At 42.2% G+C, this 19,456-nt stretch overlaps 1 protein-coding gene and 1 long non-coding RNA gene across 2 annotated transcripts in view; one reads left to right on the plus strand and one right to left on the minus strand.

Annotated features, from left to right (window-relative positions):
- Positions 1–149: 149 nt before the first annotated feature.
- Positions 150–12,985, minus strand: LOC133556566 (uncharacterized). Its single transcript, XR_009807549.1, has 3 exons — positions 12,397–12,985; positions 4,769–4,903; positions 150–490 (listed from the first exon to the last, which is right to left on the minus strand). It is a non-coding gene; the product is annotated as an uncharacterized LOC133556566 (long non-coding RNA).
- Positions 12,408–19,456, plus strand: part of rasl10a (RAS-like, family 10, member A) — an 83,486-nt gene continuing 76,437 nt past the window's right edge. The window contains exons 1-2 of the mRNA XM_061906597.1: positions 12,408–12,764; positions 12,836–13,176. Coding sequence (XP_061762581.1) covers positions 12,961–13,176 — 216 coding nt within the window. The 5' untranslated portion in view covers positions 12,408–12,764; positions 12,836–12,960. The remainder of the gene's footprint in view (positions 12,765–12,835; positions 13,177–19,456) is intronic.

Below are 19,456 nucleotides of genomic sequence, written 5' to 3' on the forward strand. Positions count from 1 at the left end.
GCAATTTTTGCAGAATGTGTGGCGGGCCGGTAAACGATTAACTGCGGGCCGCAAATGGCCCCCGGGCCGCACTTTGGACATCCCTGACATAGGTGATGGCGTAATCAATGTGACTGAATGATTTATGTATTTTCTGCCCATGAAAATAATTCTGACAGTCATTTCTCATATTACAAAATTTGTTTTTGTGTATTGGGTTGATTGTCAGGTTCAAACACTGATGACATCTATTAAACAGACAAGAAGCAAGGAAGCATGCAGAGACAGAGTTCAATTTAGCTCATGAGTAGCTAAATTCCTCTATTTACTCAGGAGTTCCACAGTCAACATCACTGAGGCCGCCTCTAAAAGGAATGGTCACATATATTATGCCAAGCAGCTACAGTACGCAAAATATGTGACGGAATGTGCTGGGGCCTTGTCTCTGCGTCGTCTGCGTGCTGTCGTCTTATCTTCGTTGAGGTCCTTGAAGTCCTTGGCTGTTAGCGGGCTAAAACAAAGATAACATCTGCGGCTGAGGCCACCCCTCAGACAAGAAGTTTTTGTCCTTGCACAGATAGAAAAAGTACAGCTTAAGCACAATAGCTAATAACTATAGCAACGGACTTTAAGCATACTGAAGTTGTGTGATAATATATATATATGATTATTCTAACAAGATAATGAAGTACTTGTAATGGCCCCTGACTCAATATGTCACCCCGTCTTGGTGTGACGTCCTCTGCAGAACTGGAGCCCAATGAAAAAACTATAATTTTGATCGAATCATTGCACGTTTTTGTCGCCCATGGCCATAATTACTTCCTAACTGATGCGGTTACCATTATGAGCCAAAAAAATAAATAAAAGAATCTGAAAATATTGTGTTTTACACAATTTTTGGACAAACATGGCTTCTTTGCAAGATGAGAAACTCTATTAGGATTATGCTGACGAAGAAGCTGAATAAGGCCATAAATATTTTTGGACTTCAACTGTACTGTCTCGAGCCTGAAGCCGAGGCTGAGGAAAGGGAGGCCAATCTTGACCACGCCTCGGCCGCAGGCAACGCAGCTGCAGATAAGCCTGCTCTTTCAGCATTTCCTCAAGCATCTTGAAGAAAACATCAGAAGAGGACACAAAATAATATACTTTTTCTCATTTTTAAACGCCGGGTCTGCTCTTCTTTCTCTTTTTCTGCAGATTCTGACTAATCTTTGTCCCCTCAAGGGTGCTCCTGATTTTCAGGATTGCATTTGACTTGAGTTTTTCAATTTTTTTCCAACCATAATGAATCTTTCCTCAAATTTAGAATCAATAAAATGATAGTGGCAATTTACATTCCACTCAAATCACTTTTTGACAGGAGAGGTCCATACTTTCCTGATAATCCCATCATTTGTGAATGTCTGCAGGCTGACCCCTTCTTTAGTCGCGTTGCTACAACTTGAAACAATGCATCGGGCAGCTATATTTCATAATTATTTCAAATTCTGCGCAAACATTTCCGGATGAAGATGCTACCAAAGCACAAAGTGGACAATATGAACTGGCCGCCAGTCTTCTGCAGGTTATATAGCAGACTGATGCAGGTCCGCCCATATTTTGGCGATAAAAGTGGGTTGTTCCAAAATGTGCTGATTCTTGTTAGAAAACAAGCCTGAAATTACAATTCTGTCTATTTTGAGGGGAATTTTACCGGTATACATAATTTGTATTCCTAAAAAAATGAAATAAGTGCCAATGTTGTCAGCATTAGAGTGGGCCCTTTAAGCATACTTGCCAACCCTCCTGGATTTTCCGGGAGTCTCCCGAAATTCATCGCCTTTCCCGAAAACCTCCCGGGACAAATTTTCTCCCAAAAATCTCCCAAAATTCCGGCGGAGCTGGAGGCCACACCCCCTGCGGACCTGAGTGAGGACAGCCTTTTTTCACGTCTGCTTTCCCACATCATAAAGTTATTGGTTTCTTATGTGGGTTTACTGTTAGGCAGTTTCATTAACGTCCTCCCAGTGCAGTAACAACACACAACAACAGCAGTCACGTTTACGTCTACCGTAAGGCAGTTCGTCTGCCGTAAACAGCATGTGACACTCTTAAACATGACAATACTGCCATATACTCTACATGCACCACAACAACTCCAGGCAACTTCAACCCTTTACTGATCCTCCTCCATTGACATCCCATCTCCCCGAATTGTATATAACCTAATGTAAATAATCGAATGTATTTCTAATGTATATACTTGTTCTTATGCTATCTGAACTCACTATATTCTCTGCTCGCTGTACATATCCTACTAAGTAAGACCTACACTGTTTCAATGTCCATTTCTCTGTTGATGCAATTGTTGATGACTGAAGTACTGATATCAACCAAAGCTCCTCATCCCACCCCCCGGATTGTAAATAATGTAAATAATTTAATGTATATACTATGATGATTAACTTGTGTGATGACTGTTTTATGCTGATAGTATATATTTGTACCATGAATTGAATAACGTGGACCAGGGGCGTCGCCAGACATATTTCACTGGGGCACGTGCCCCACTGTTGATCTGCAGTGCCCCAGTAAACATTTCACCAATAAAAAAAAAACGCTTCAGAGTTTTAAGTCCACATAACATAGACAACAGCGCACATACTACTTAGTATGGTAATTGATTGCTACTGTATTCACTCCACCAATGAGCACATTGCTAATTAAAATGGTAATTTATTCACATGTGGATATAGACTGCCGTTGAGAGCGAGAGATAGGATGCAAATATATTTCCATGTCTGTCCTGAGTCCTCCTCCAACTTGTTAGCCGGTTTGCCTTTTGCTAAAATACTCACTAATAGTCAGTAGAAAAATGGCTAAAAATATCTGGTTTTGTTGCCACAATTTGATTTTTTTCTCCATAAACTTTTTTTTTTTTCATGCACACATCTGACTGTGACTCACTGAAAATGACACACAATCCACTTTTATGTCACGACCCAGCAGTTGGGAACCACTGGTCAACTGTATAACAGTTACTGTAATATTTCCATGTCTGTCCAGAGTGATTGACCACTTTGCAAAAATGAAAACGAGACGTTACAGTTTACTTCTCAGAAAATGATTCCCTGAACGGACACAGTTTTCTTCTCAGAAAATGATTGCCTGAACGGACACACAACAGTTGTTCATTTATTCTACTACTGTGGCTTTATTGTTTTGTGTATATTTTATAGTTTTGTGTATCTGAAATAGAATTCGCCACATTGCCATAAATTGAAATTAAATAATATAAAAGAACCCAGAGATGTAGGGGTGCTTTATTTTTTGTTTTACTTTTGTAGATGTTAAATTTGCAGATGATTACTGCAATAAATATTTCAAAAAGATTCATCGCTCTTCCTTTTTGCTTTTACCAGTAGGAGTTTAGAAGTCTGGAGTAAAAAAGTGCACAAGTAGGTAAAATGCATTAGTTAATTTCAGGTGGTTCATCAAAGATCCATACAACATCATCTGATATGATTTCATAGTTTAAAGCACTATTTATGTATTTTTTATGATAAATAAGTGCTAAAAAATGTTTTTGCTTGCGCGCTTTGCACGCTCACATGAATTATTTGTGTCCCAGGTGTGCCCCAGTACAGTATTAGGTCTAGTGACGCCCCTGACGTGGACCCGACTTAAACAAGTTGAAAAACTTATTATATCCTATTTAGTGGTCAATTGTACGGAATATGTACTGTACTGTGCAATCTACTAATAAATGTTTCAATCAATCAATCAATCAATCATGCATATGTGACAATAACATCTACGGCTTTTAGAAAGTGCAGTGCACAACTGCGCACACTACAGCTGTGAATATACTCCTCCCCTCTTAATCACGCCCCCAACCACGCCCCCCACTTCCCGAAATCAGAGGTCTCAAGGTTGGCAAGTATGCCTTTAAGCATTAAAAAGTGACCCCTGGAGGCCCTAGATGTGTTATTGTCAGCTTTTGGCTCTCGATGCTGCAGCTCCCTCCACTCTGCATACAAAGTCGACCTCCTCTACTAAAGTCTTTGAGCTTTTCCCACCGAGTGCATCCTCGATTCAGAGCGGCTTCTCTGAAACGTCGCTTTAAAGAGCTCAGCGAGTATTTCAGCCTCTCGGCTTAAACAGGGACCGAGGACCCTCTCGTGTGCGCTCATGGGCGCCGCTTCAAGTGATGAAGGTCACACGCTGATTTGCTGACCGCGCTCCACTTCCTCCGCCCCGCAGTCAATGTCGTGCTGTGTGCAAAGCTGTGGCTATTGTCCTTGCTCTGTGGATGATCGATAATATTGATCTGGTGGTGTAAGTGCCTGCCAACAGGGGGCGTCGCCGAACTCGACACAAGATTCGTGGTGTCAAGATTGACTTCCATATTGATTTGAACAAGGAATTCATTTAGTTTCTACTCTATATGGAATACTTTGTGGAAAATGCAAACTGTCAGAAATCCTAAACGTCCTTTTACCCCCCGCAGTGAACGCTTAATTGCATGCACAGCTTCAAGTCCAATGTGGTGACTCACTTATTGATTTGGGTTTGGATTGATGAGTACAATTTAAGATCATGACAGTGGTTCTCTCTGCTTTATTACAGGACTCAACGTCACATTCTTAACAACAAGTGACAATACTTACCGTATTGTAATAAACTGTAACCAAACTTCCTCACTTTGTGGACAGACAGTGCAGCGTGTGTTTGAAAGAGTGCAAAAATGATGTGCCCAAGTAATGCACATTTCAAGGACAATGAGGAGTAATCAACAACTCACCATGATTTCAGAGTTAAGGTTTTCTATTCTGCTCCCGGTGAAGATTGGTTTCTGTCTTCCAGCTCAGCAGACTGATAACGGGTTCTCAACAAAGACTCCTGCTGTGTTCCATTGCTGAGCCTTTACTTTGAAGCACTGCAAAAAGGATCAAACACAAAGGAGGGGTGTCAGTCATAACTTGCATAACATACAAAATAATTGATCTGTGACATTCAACATAGCTCAGAGCTAAGTTAACTTACATTAAAAATCCCATACACAGTGGGGCCAAAAGGTATTTAGTCAGCCAAAGATTGTGCAAGTTCTCCCACTTAAAATGATGACGGACGTCTGTAATTTTCATCATGGGTACACTTCAACTGTGAGAGACAGAATGTGAAAAAAAATCCAGGAATTCACATTGTAGGAATTTTTAAGAATTTATTTGTAAATTATGGTGGAAAATAACTATTTGGTCAACCTTTCAAAGCTCTCACTGATGGAAGGAGGTTTTGGCTCAAAATCTCACGATACATGGCCCCATTCATTCTTTGGGGGGGGGGGGGGGGGGGGGGTACTGAAATTCAGGAGTCTCCTGGGAAAATTGTGAGGGTTGGCAAATATTAGAATTAGCGGTGAATGCACCGCCGCTGTATAATACCGGCAGGCCAGCTCTAATGTTAATTTAATATTGTCTGAAGGGCCAAAATAAATAAATAAATTTGGCCCGCAGGCCAGAGTTTGACACTCATGCTATAGAGCATTTTCTATTCGGGCTCCAGTACTCTGGAATGCCCTCCCGGTAACAGTTAGAGAAACTACCTCAGTAGAAACATGTATGTCCCATCTTAAAACTAATTTGTATATTCTAGTCTTAAAGACCCCCCTTTTAGACCAATTATTCTGCCGTGTCTTTTCTTTACTCCTCTGCCCCCATCTCCCTTGTGGAGGGGGGGCACAGGTCCGGTGGCCATGATGTACTGGCTGTCCAGAGTCGAGATCTGGGGTGGACTGCTTGCCTGTGCATCGGTTGGGGACCTCTGAGCTGCTGACCTGTCTCCGCTCAGGATGGTTTCCTGCTGGCCCCACTTTGGACTGGACTTTCCCTATTATTTTAGATCCACTATGGACTGGACTTTCACAATATTATAGTAGACCCACTCGACGTCCATTGTATCCGGTCTCCCCTACGGGGGTCACCCACATCTGCGGTCCTCTCCAAGGCTTCTTATAGTCATTCACCTTGACATCCCACTGGGTTGGGAGTTTTTCCCTTGCCCTTATGTGGGCTCTGAACCGAGGATGTCGTTGTGGCTTTTGCAGCCCTTTGACACACTTGTGATTTACGGCCATATAAATAAACATTGATTGATCGATTGATTGTTAAAACCTGATAAAGACCCAACACTTCCGTCCAGTTACCGGTCAATCTCCCTAAATAACATTGATTTTAAAATTATCTGCAAAGCAGTAGCTCAAAGATTATAAGAAGTCACTCTATAAATAATATATCCTGATCAGATTTTATCAAAGGGAGACAATTTGTCCAACAATGTTCACCGTCTACTCAATCTGATAGACTATTCTGTTATTCATAATCAGAAAACCGCTGTTTTGTTTCATTAGATGCTGAAAAAGTGTTTGATAGTGTGAATTGGAATTTTCTTCCAGCTACTCTACAGAAATGTGGATTTGGAGACTCATTTATAGCATGGATCAAGGTTCTGTATAGTTTTCCCTCAGCTTCAGTTACAACTAACATCCAAATCCTTCCAAGGTGTAATCTTATGAGGGGCACTAGGCAAAGTTGTGCACTTTTTCCGTCGCTGTTTTCCATATTTGTTGAACCTCTTGCAACCGCACTTCAACAGCATGCAAATATTAAAGGCATCCATTCATCAAAATAAGCCCTTTATGCTGATGATGTATTACTTTTTTCCCTACAAAATCCACATTCTTTTCTTCAAGACACAATCTCAGTCATTGATGAATTCAGCTCTTGTTCAGAATACTCCATCAACTGGTCCAAATCTACTGTGTTACTTGTAAATTTTGACTGGTGGGACTGGGGGCGGTCGCCTTGGGGTTTGCGGTGAACTGTCCCTCTTGTGGGTGGTTTGGTGGGGGGGATTTGTCTCCTGGTCTCCTTAGGCTTCTTCCATACCCGGGGGGTTGGGGCGTAGTCTGGGTCAGTCCGCCCCGCACTGCGGCCCTGTAGGCCCGTCTGGTGTCTTGCCTTGGGATGGTCTGTTGGGGCCCCGGCGGTGCTGCCCAACTGCCCTTTGATATTCCCCTCTCCTCTTGTATTGATTTATTATTTTATCTATTTATAGTTTTTTTTTTAGGTGGTATTCACTTAATCATGTTTTAATTATATGTGAAGTGAAGTGAAGTGAATTATATTTATACAGCGCTTTTCTCTAGTGACTCAAAGCGCTTTACATAGTGAAACCCAATATCTAAGTTACATTTAAACCAGTATGGATGGCACTGGGAGCAGGTGGGTAAAGTGTCTTGTCCAAGGACACAACAGCAGTGACTAGGATGGCGAAAGCGGAAATAGAACCTGGAACCCTCAAGTTGCTGGCACGGCCACTCTACCAACCGAGCTATGCCCCCCTTATATATATATATATATATATATATATATCCATCCATCCATTTTCTACTGCCTATTCCCTTTTGGGGTTGCGGGTGGCGCTGGTGCCTATTTCAGCTACAATCGGGCTATATATATATAGATATATATATATCTATATATATATATGTATAAATATATTAATTTAAAACCTCTTCTCACTCCTGCGCTTACCAAAGGCGTGCGGTAAAAGTAAGCATGCGCTAATTGTTTTAAAACCTCTTCTCACTCCGGCACTTACCAAAGGCAGGCAATAAAAATTTGAGTGTGATGTAAGCTTGGACCTTAAATCCTACTGAATAGCTCTTAATATTCTTCCCTTTATGTGATTTCAAGTTACCGGTATTGAAATCAGCCTCCTCCATTTTGAAAAGGATGACAGGGGAAGTATCACTCGTGACGTCACGAGTTTGACCCGGCGGTAATACTCAGCATGCGCTATTTATTTTGCAAAGCGAGTTTGACCCGGCAGTAATTCAAGGCAGGCGCATACTATATGCCCTGGGGCAATTCAAGGAAATACGGTGTACATATATATATTTATACATACATACACACACATATGTATATGTGTGTTTATATATGGAGGTATGTGTAGGTGTGCCTGTGTGTGTATGTATGTATGTATGCACCGTGTATACAGTTGTGGTCAAAAGTTTACATACACTGGTAAAGAACGTAATTTCATGGCTGTCTTGAGTTTCCAATAATTTCTAAAACTTTTGTTTTTTATTTGTGACAAAGTTGTTGGAGCACGTATTTGTTTGTCACAAAAAAAACATTCATGACGTTTGGTTCTTTACCGCCCCCAGTTCGCTTCTCTTTCTTCCCCTCCATTTATTTGCTTTCTTTTGTGATTCAAGTTATCATTACATATATGTATTGTTGCATTTGAACAATTGTACTGATGACAATAGAGGTCATTATTTGTATTATTATTCATCAGTAGTGCTATTTCTATTGGTATTTGTATTGCTCCATTTGTAGTGCAATAATGTTCATTGTCATTTCTGTATTATTTACTTCATTAACTGATTTTTTTGCAATCACTTTTGGTATCATATTTGTACATATTGTATTTGCTGATGCTGTTCTGCTGCTGCTGTTGTTGTGTCTCTGTCTTATCCGTTTCCTGTCCCCACAATCCGTCTTCCTTCTTTTTTTTCTTTCGATCCCCTTCTGCCTCGATCCGGCTGCACCAAACATTAATATAAATCCCTTTAATAAAGTCAAATACAAATAAGGCAACAAGACAAGCATCCCACACTTTCTTTTGAAAAGTAAATCTGTCCAGCAAATATGGGCATCTACATCAACAATATGATTTAACTCAGTAGCTGGACAGGACAAAAAAAGCAAACGTATCATTTTTTTTTAACCTATTTAACACTTTTTGATCAAATGATGCCACCATTTTCAATTAGTATACATTTGCATAACAGTTATTTTACTCATTTAAACTTGGGACATTATCTGATCAAAAGGCCTTCAGAAAAGTTTAAACAAATATATGTTTGATATTTTTGCTTAGGACTGAAGTTTATTGAGACATTTGAGCAAAAAATTAGAGAAAAAAACCCTTCATTTATAATACCCAAAACTTAAATTGAATATAAGAAACTGAACATAAAATGTGTACATTACGTTCATAATAATACTCATGTTGAATATCTAAAAAGTCATATATGGAATATACTAAAGCATGATTCTGAAATACACCAACAATATCAATATGCACTAGAATACTTCCTGTTTTCAGCCTCAATTTAAAGGGAATGGAATTTCAACTCCTTTCCATTTCAATGCAGAATTTTGCACAAGCCTGCGCCTGCTGGATGTGGTCCAATTCCTATATTTTGCTCCATCAGCAGTTAATTGGAGGGCACAGTGCTAATGAATAGCTTTTTGTCAGCTTGTCACCGCCACGTTATACCTGACTGCCTCTGTTAATGAACCGCCAAGATTTAGCATGCACTTCACTGTTCCCGACTAAACCACCTAGCTGTTCCAATGTCGTTATAGACAATGTTTTATGACCAGTGAGACAAAAAACTAAACAAAAAAAAAAAAAAAAGACCAAACAGAGCAGTAGCATACAGTTTAACTCACTGTCCACAACATTAGGTACACCTGCAAGTTTGTTTCACGTCAATATGTTACAGATTTTCTCATGCATTCCAAAATCTAAGTGGATACTGTGCAAAAGTGTTCGGTCACCACTAGTTTTATTGTTTTAAAGGCCTACTGAAGCCCACTACTACCGACCACGCAGTCTGATAGTTTATATATCAATGATGAAATATTAACATTGCAACACATGCCAATACGGCCTTTTTAGTTTACTAAATTGCAATTTTAAATTTCCCGGGAGTTTCGTCTTGAAAACTTTGTGTAATGATGATGTGTACGCAAGACGTCACAGGTTTTTAGGAAGTATGAGCGCTGCACACACACACAGCTAAAAGTCGTCTGCTTTAACCGCATAATTATACAGTATTTTGGAGATCTGTGTTGCTGAATCTTTTGCAATTTGTTCAATTAATAATGGAGAAGTCAAAGTAGAAAGATGGAGTCGGGAAACTTTAGCCTTTAGCCACACAAACACACGGTGATTCCTTGTTTAAAATTCCCGGAGGTGAAACTTTACTATGGATCAGAACGCGGTCAAGCGAACATGAATCACGACTACATGTCAACCAGCAGGTTTCGGTGAGAGGATTGTGGTTAAAAAGTCGCTTCTTACCGGAGAAAAGCTGAGCTTGTGCCGTCCATAGCTGCCGTGGACTCCCATGAGACACTGGCGTCAACACACCCGTGGAGACACACCTCCGACTATCAGGTACTGTTAAACTCACTAAAACACTAGCAACACAATAGAAAGATAAGGGATTTCCCAGAATTATCCTAGTAAATGTGACTAAAAACATCGGAATCCGTCCCAATGAAAGCGCGTTTTTTTTAAACTTTTTTTTTTTTTTTTCCTAGTCCGTCGCTATCAATAACCTTAAACACAAATCTTTCATCCATCCATTTTCTACCGCTTATTCCCTTTTGGGGTCGCGTGGGGCGCTGGCGCCTATCTCAGCTACAATCGGGCGGAAGGCGGGGTACACCCTGGACAAGTCGCCACCTCATCGCAGGGCCAACACAGATAGACAGACAACATTCACACTCACATTCACACACTAGGGCCAATTTAGTGTTGCCAATCAACCTATCACCAGGTGCATGTCTTTGGAAGTGGGAGGAAGCCGGAGTACCCGGAGGGAACCCACGCATTCACGGGGAGAACATGCAAACTCCACACAGAAAGATCCTGAGCCTGGATTTGAACCCAGGACTGTAGGACATTCGTATTGTGAGGCAGACGCACTAACCCCTCTGCCACCGTGAAGCCCAAATCTTTCATCCTCGCTCAAATTAGCACCGAAAGTTGCGAACTTTATCGTGGATGTTCTCTACTAAATCCTTTCAGCAAAAATATGGCAATATCGTGAAATGATCAAGTATGACACATAGAATGGACCTGCTATCCCCGTTTAAATAAGAAAATCTCATTTCAGTAGGCCTTTAATGAACCTTTTCTTTATTTTTCTCAAGCTGCTGTTGCTGGTGATATGTCCTCTGTTATTATGTGTTACCTTAAGCAAGTGTTTATCAACCACTGTGCCACGGCACAGTCTGGTGTGCCGTGGGAGATTATCTAAATTCATCTATTTGGGGTAAAATAATTGTTTGCCAACCAGTAATTATAGGATAACAAACAAAAAGAGCTAGCATGGGAACTAGAAAATAAATGGAGCTTAGCATGGAAGCTAGCAAAAACAAAAAGACCTAGCGTAGAAGCTAGCAGGTCTCGAGCAGGAAACAGAAGTAGTACATGAAATATGAAAAAGAACTTGGAAGCGGGGTAGAAAAGGCAGTAAGCTAAAAAAAAACGCAATAAAATAAAGCTTACCGCAACGCTGCATTGACAAAACACGACATGACAGTTAGCAACGACAAGAGCGACGTTGACATGACAATAATCCAGCACTGACTGGAGGACAGAAGCAGGTACAAATAGGATCCGGCTGATTGACACCAGGTGTGGCCAGGTGCCAATCAGCCGCAGCTGAGGAGAAACAGCGCACAGGGAAAAAAACAGGAGACAGACAAATAAGAATGCTGACAGGAACTAAAAACAGGAAATACTAAACACACACTGCTGATTGACAGCAGTGTGTGACAGCTGATTGACGGCTGATTAACACCAGGTGTGGCCAGGCATTGACAGCAGTGTGTGACAGCTGATTGACGGCTGATTGACACCAGGTGTGGCCAGGTGCCAATCAGCCGCAGCTGAGGAGAAACAGCGCACAGGGAAAAAAAACAGGTAACAGACTAAATAAGAATGCTGACAGGAACTAAAAACAGGAAATACTAAACACACGCAGAGGAAAAAGTAAAACACAAACAAACGGTCAGTGGCAAGCCTGACAAGTTCTAAAAATTTCTTCACAAAAAAGAAATCTTTAACATCAAGATTTATGGAACATGTCCACAAAACATCTGGCTGTCAACACTGCATATTGCATTGTTGCATTTCTTTTCACAGTTTATGAACTTACATTCATATTTTGTTGAAGTATTATTAAATAAATATATTTATAAAGGATTTTTTAATTGTTGCTATTTTTAGAATATTTATTTAAAAACCTCACGTACCCCATGGCATATCTTCAAGTACCCGCAGGTTTACGCGTACCCCCATTTGAGAACCACTGCTGTAAGGGAAAAACGGTAGAAAATGGATGTATGTATGGATGGTTCATTTGGTGACAATTCAGTTCTCTTTAAAAAGACAGATTGTTCTTGTGTTGGCTCTCCTTTCAGGCACCTAAAGTGCAAGAATGCAACCTTTTCCTATTTGTACGCATGAGTGAAGGCCAGCCCATAAAAGTGTGCGCGCGGCCATCATGCTGACCTTATATATATCGCAGTGATGGATCGGGTTCATGTATCGTCCTACCTTGGACCCTCTCTGCTAATAAATCGTATCCTTCAGCGAGATGATGTGGAGTCCTGCACCTCCACGCTGCATCACGTGATCACGCGGGGGTACGAGAGAGAAAGAGAGAGAGAGAGCGAGAAAGAGAGAGAGAAAGAGAGAGAGAGAGAGAGAGAGAGGCTGGTGTCTTCCCATCCGCAGACGCACGGTGATCGTCGATAGGATGCCATTACACAAACCCAACGGCCGAGCTCCTGCGTGGATTACCTTCAAACCGGAAGGCATCTGTTGATGGTCGATGGGAGAGATCATTAGATCACGTGGGGCGCGTGATGGAGACGCACGACGATGAAGAAGAAGCCATGAAGACACGCGGGACTCCCGCCAAGGTCAGATCCGCCGGGGTGGACTTTCCGCGCATCGGCAGTGACAATTAAAGTCTCTCCTTTTCACTCCACAGGATGCCGTCACACGCCACGACTCGTTCCCGCCCTCGGCCCGGACTCGGAACTTCTCTGTGATCCACGCGTGGGAGATTTGAGCGCGTGTGCGCGTGTCCATGGTGCTGACCCCGGGGCTCCAGGGATGGTGGAGACGCTGAGTATCGCCGTCATCGGGGCTCCCGGAGTGGGCAAAACTTGTATAATCCGCCAGTTCATCTACAACGACTTCTCGGAGGTCTACACGCCGACCCGCAGCAGATATGTGTACCGACCCTCCGTCATTCTCAACGGCAGCATGTACGAGCTGAAGGTGCTGGACGTCCCGCCGATATCGTCCTTCCCGTCCAGCTCCAGTCAGGTACAAACACACAATTAGTCCACGGGCAGTCATTTAAGTTCAGAACCTCTGGAAACTAACCCGTTGGGTGGAAAATATGAGAAGTAATGAGCTGAGGTTTCCAAACTTTTTCCACTCGGGATAAAAACACTGACTAAATCAAAGTATGCGGGGGGACGGGGGGCATTTTGATATACCGTATTTCCTTGAATAGCCGCCCGGGCGCTAATTCATTTAAAACCTCTTCTCACTCCTGCGCTTATTCAAGGCATGCAGTAAAAGTAAGCAGGTGCTAATCATTTTAAAACCTCTTCTCACCCCTGCGCTTACCAATGGCATGCAGTAAAATTTTGAGTTTTATTAAAAAAAACAATTAATAAAACATTCTTCAGCGGCCGCGACCCGGTGGTTGAGGACCACCTCTACACCATGCTATCTGCGTGCCGCAGGGAAGCATGCATTTCGCTGCTTCTCTTACGAGATCGCAATGCTCAACAGCCATACTTTTTACACTGATGGTTGTGATATAAACAACTTTAACACTCTTACTAATATGCGCTACACTCTGTGAACCCACACCAAACACATTTATGGAGAACATCGGCTCTGTAACACATTATAAACGCAACATAAGAATTACCCAGAATGCCATGCATCCATGAATCTTGGCTATATTGTACACGCGCCCCCAAACCCGCCCACCTCAACCGACGCTCGGAGAAGGGGGTCCTAGGGGGGATTGGTGCTAGCGGGGTGTATAATATAGCCAAGAGTCATAGATGTATGGCATTCTGGGTAATTCTTATGTTGCGTTTATAAATGTGTTTGGTGTGGGTTCACAGAGTGTAGCGCATATTAGTAAGAGTGTTAAAGTTGTTTTATATCACAACCATCAGTGTGATCTGTATGGCTGTGGAACAAGACCCCCGGTTTACACATAATGAAAGCAAAAAAAAACTCCTCCACCATTTTGAATAAGACGACATGGGAAGCGTCACTTGTGACGTCACAGATTTGACCCGGCGGTAAAAGTAAGCATGCGCTAATAAATTTGGGGAGCGAGTCTGACTCGGCAGTAATTCAAGGTAGGCGCATATTACATGCCCGGCGGCAATTCAAGGAAATACTGTATTACATTTTCAAAACCAATCCATCCATTCATCCATCTTCACCCGCTTATCCAAGGTTGGGTCGCGGGGGCAGCAGCCTAAGCAGGGAAGCCCAGTCTTCCCTCTCCCCAGCCACTTCGTCCAGCTCTTCCCGGGGGATCCCGAGGCATTCCCAATCCAGCAGGGAGACATAGTCTTCCCAACGTGTCCTGGGTCTTCCCCGTGGCCTCCTACCGGTTGGACGTGTCCTAAACACCTCCCTGGGGAGGCGTTTGGGTGGTGTTCTGACCAGATGCCCGAACCACCTCATTAGGCTCCTCTCGATGTAGAGGAGCAGCGGCTTTACTTTGAGTTCCTCCCGGATGGCAGAGCTTCTCACCCTATCTCTAAAGGGAGAGCCCCGCCACCCAGCGGAGGAAACTCATTTCGGCCGCTTGTACCCGTGATCTTGTTCTTTCGGTCATGAACCAAAGCCCATGACCATAGGTGAGGATGGGAACGTAGATCGACCGGTAAATTGAGAGCTTTGCCTTCCGGCTCAACTCCTTCTTCACCACAACGGATCGATACAACGTCCGCATTACTAAAGACGCCGCACCAATCCGCCTGTCGATCTCCCGATCCACTCTTCCCCCACTCGTGAACAAGATTCCCTTTTTCAAAACCAATAATACACTATATTGCCAAAAGTGTTTGGCCACTTGCCTTGACTCACATATGAGTTTGAAGTGCCATCCCATTCCTAACCCATAGGGTTCAATATGATGTCGGTCCACCTTTTGCAACTCTTCTGGGAAGGATGTCCACAAGGTTGCGGAGTGTGTTTATAGGAATTTTCCACCATTCTTTTAAAAGCGCATTGGTGAGGTCACACACTTGTGTTGGTCGAGAAGGCATACTTGCCAACCTTGGGGGGGGGGTTGTGGTAGCGGGGGTGTATATTGTAGCGTCCCGGAAGAGTTAGTGCTGCAAGCGCTTCTGGGTATTTGTTCTGTTGTGTTTATGTTGTGTTACGGTGCAAATGTTCTCCCGAAATGTGTTTGTCATTCTTGTTTGGTGTGGGTTCACAGTGTGGCGCATATTTGTAACAGTGTTGAAATTATTTATACGGCCACTCTCAGTGTGACCTGTGTGGCTGTTGACCAAGTATGAATTGCATTCAATTGTGTGTGTGTGTGTGTGTGTGTGTGTAAAAAACGCATATATAATGTGACTGAGCCGGCACGCTGTTTGTATGGAGGAAAAGCGGACGTGACAACAGGTTGTAGTAGACGCTAAAGGCAGTGCCTTTAAGGCACGCCCCCAATATTGTTGCCTGGGGTGGAAATCGGGAGAAATTAGGGATGATGGTTGCCCCGGGAGATTAGCGGGAAGGGCACTGAAATTCGGGAGTTCCCCGGGAAATTCAGGAGGGTTGACAATTATGCAAGAAGGCCTGGCTCTTAGTCTCCGTTCTAATTCATCCCAAAGGTGTTCTATCGGGTTCAGGTCAGGACTCCGTAGGAAGGGGCTCGCTCCAAACTGTTACCACAAGGGTGGGAGCCAGGAATTGTCCGAAATGTTTTGGTATACTGGAGCATTCAAAGTTATTTTCACTGGAACTAAGGGGCCAAGCCCAAGTCCTGAAAAACAACCCCACGCCATACTTCCTCCTCCACCAAATTTCACACTAGGCACTATGCTCTTCAGCATCCTTTCTGTCAGGTTACATGGCTTACAACTTTGTGTCTGAGTTGATGTTGTTCCCAAACGCTTCCATTTTCTTATAATAAACCGGACCAGTTGACTTTGGAATATTTAGGAGCGAGGACATTTCAAGACTGGATTTGTTGCACAGGTGGCATCCTATAACAGTTCCACGCTGTAAATCACTGAGCTCCTGAGAGCGGCCCATTCTTTCACAAATGTTTGTAGAAACAGTCTCCATGCTTAAGTGCTTGATTAGGACACCTGTGGTCGGGCCAAGTGATTAGCACACCTGATTCTGATCATTTGGATGGGTGGCCAAATATGTTTGGCAATATAGTGTAGGTATTTTTTACTATCTTTAGGGCTCACACCAGGTTTGGTCCTGGGGAACTGGGAGACACTCAGCGGTAAAAATTTAAAAATTGAGTCGTACGTTATTTTTAATTACTCAACGCTTAAATCTACACATCAGTGGTTGTCAAAATTGTTTCACCACTCAGAAGGCACTCGGCTCTCCAAGTACCACCATAATGACCATGCAACAGTAAAATACAGTAGCATAGTAGGCCTAATTATTCATTAAAAACAAGGCATATATTTTTTTCAACAAGTACATTTAATATTTTTGGCCACTGTGTCATTAGACATAGTTTGAAAAGTTACACTGTGTATGAATGTTTTCAAATAAAACACTAATCACTTAAGTGATTATTTGGCGCACCACTAGATAAATCCTGTGTACTAGGGCTCGGCGATATACCGAGTTTGTAATAGTGTTGTCCCGATACCAATATTTTGGTCCCGGTACTAAAAAGTACTTTTCGGTACTTTTCTAAATAAAGGGGAACACAAAACATGTCATTGTTGGCTTTAATTTAACAAAAAATCTTAGGGTACATTAATCATATGTTTCTTATTGCAAGTTTGTCCTTAAATAAAATAGTGAACATACTAGAAAACTTGTCTTTTAGTAGTAAGTAAACAAACAAAGGCTCCTAATTTATTTGCTAACATATGCAGTAACATATTGTGTCATTTATCATTCTTTTATTTTGTCAACATTATTAAGGACAAGTGGTAGAAAATGAATTACTCATCTACTTCTTCATTTTCTGTTAATATCTGCTTATTTTCTGTTTCAACATGATCTATCTACACTTCTGTTAAAATGTAATAATCACTTATTCTTTTGTTGTTAGATACTTTACATTAGTTTTGGATGATACCACAAATTTGGGTATCAATCCGATACCAAGTAGTTACAGGATCATACATTGGTCATATTCAAAGTCCTCATGTGTCTAGGGACGTATTTCCGGAGTTTATAAACATGATATGCATTTTAGAAAAATGAAAGAAGATTTTGTGATGCTAAAAAAATATCAATGTAATCATAGTAGTATCAAATAGATACGCTCCTGTACTTGGTATCATTACAGTGGATCTTAGGTGTAGATCCACCAATGGCGTTTGTTTACATTGTAGCGTTAAAGTTAAATTACCAATGATTGTCACACACACACTAGGTGTGGTGAAATTTGTCCTCTGCATTTTACCCATCCCCTTGATCACCCCCTGGGAAGTGAGGGGAGCAGTGGTCAGCAGCGGTGCCGCGCCCGTAAATCATTTATGGTGATTTAACCCCCAATTCCAACACTTGATGCTGAGTGCTTAGCAAAGAGGCAACGGGTCCCATTTTTTTTATAGTCTTTGGTATGACTCGGCCGGGGTATAAACTCACAACCTACCGATCTCAAGGCGGACACTCTAACCACTAGGCCACTAAGTCCCGGAAGTGTTGGTGCTGCCGGGAATTCTGGGACTTTGTTTTGTCGTGTTTATGTTGTGTTGCGGTGCAAATATTCTCCCAAAATGTTTGTCATTGTTGTTTGGTGGGGTTTCACTATATGGCACATGTTTATGACCGTGTTGGCGTTGTTCATACGGCCACCCTTGGTGTGAAATGTATAGTTGTTGACTAAGTATGACCTTCTTTCGCATGTAAATAGTGTATTCAAAATTAAAAATATTGTCTTAGTAGTCGAATATAATGAATTCTTGTCTTGACTTTGTCAACTGTAGACAAATTCATTATTATGGCTGCGGTGTGTAGTAAAGCATATATAGCTATCTCTCGTCTTACAGGGTGGATACTTGAAATAAATGTGAAGTGAAGTGAAGCGACTTATATTTATATAGCGCTTTTCTCTAGTGACTCAAAGCACTTTTTACACAGTGAAACCCAATAACTAAGTTACATTTTAACCAGTGTGGGTGGCACTGGGAGCAGGTGGGTAAAGTGTCTTGCCCAAGGACACAACAGCAGTGACTAGGATGGCAGAAGCGGGGATCGAACCTGGAACCCTCAAGTTGCTGGCACGGCCACTCTACCAACCGAGCTATATATGTATTTGATTTGTCTCCATGGAGACAGGGATGAATGATTTTGAAGTAGTTACAACACTGCGGACAGACACTAGCCGCTAGTTAGCCAGCCATGTCTTAAAGCACCTCTTCCTGAGGCCCTTTCAGTGTTATAACTTCACCTTTATCTTTAGTTATTAAGCCAGAATTTGTCCGTTCTCCCTTTTCTGTCTACAAATTGTGTCTGCTTGAAAGCCCTACAGTGATTGTGCGCGGCCGAACATGCTCATCTACATGACACAACGACAATGGGCTGAGGACCGGTACTTTTCAGAGGTGGTATAGTTTTTTTTGATTGATTCAAACTTTTATTAGTGGATTGCACAGTACAGGGCATATTCTGTACAATTGACCACTAATTGGAAACACCCGAATAAGTTTTTCAACTGGTTTAAATTAGGGTCCACGTTAATCAATTCATGGTAAAACAATATGATTCATTAGTATTCCTCAACGGCGGAGTGGGCGGATGATGGTTGCATAGAAGCTCCACAACGGTCGCAAAGGTGAAAGAAGGCTGCAGCAAAGTTGGGCCCCCAGTTGTCTTGGTCTCCAAGCTATTGGACCCTGGCCTTCTCTTTGCCAAGGAAAGTGTAGTGGCTGTCCGTGCACCAGTCTCCCCGCTTTAAAAGATTCCACGCACAGGTGTTCTCCTGAAGGCAATCCCACCAACAGGAGACCAATCATACTCGTTCCGAGTGATCACCGACGACTATACTCGTACCGTTATACCGTACAACCCTAGTTTTTAAGATATGTCAATATGTTTTTTCGAACAAGATATGAATTAAGAAAATATCTTAATAACGATATATATTTTTTTACATTAGAATGACCAAACACAGCTTATTTTAGTATTATTTTATTATCTTTATTATTTATTATTTTGTTCCTTGATTCTCCCCGGCTTCCCACTCCCTCTCAACACTCCATGGGCTATTAAACCTCTCCCCTTCGTCCTTCCAAGACACGCTTGCTCTCTCTCCCACCCACTACACTGACCCGTAACAACAACACCCACGCAAATATTCAGCTTAACTACATTTACGTTTTAAACAAGTAGCGATTTCCGTTGCTTA

Source organism: Nerophis ophidion, linkage group LG07, assembly GCF_033978795.1.
Source record: "Nerophis ophidion isolate RoL-2023_Sa linkage group LG07, RoL_Noph_v1.0, whole genome shotgun sequence".
NCBI classification, from domain to species: domain Eukaryota; kingdom Metazoa; phylum Chordata; class Actinopteri; order Syngnathiformes; family Syngnathidae; genus Nerophis; species Nerophis ophidion.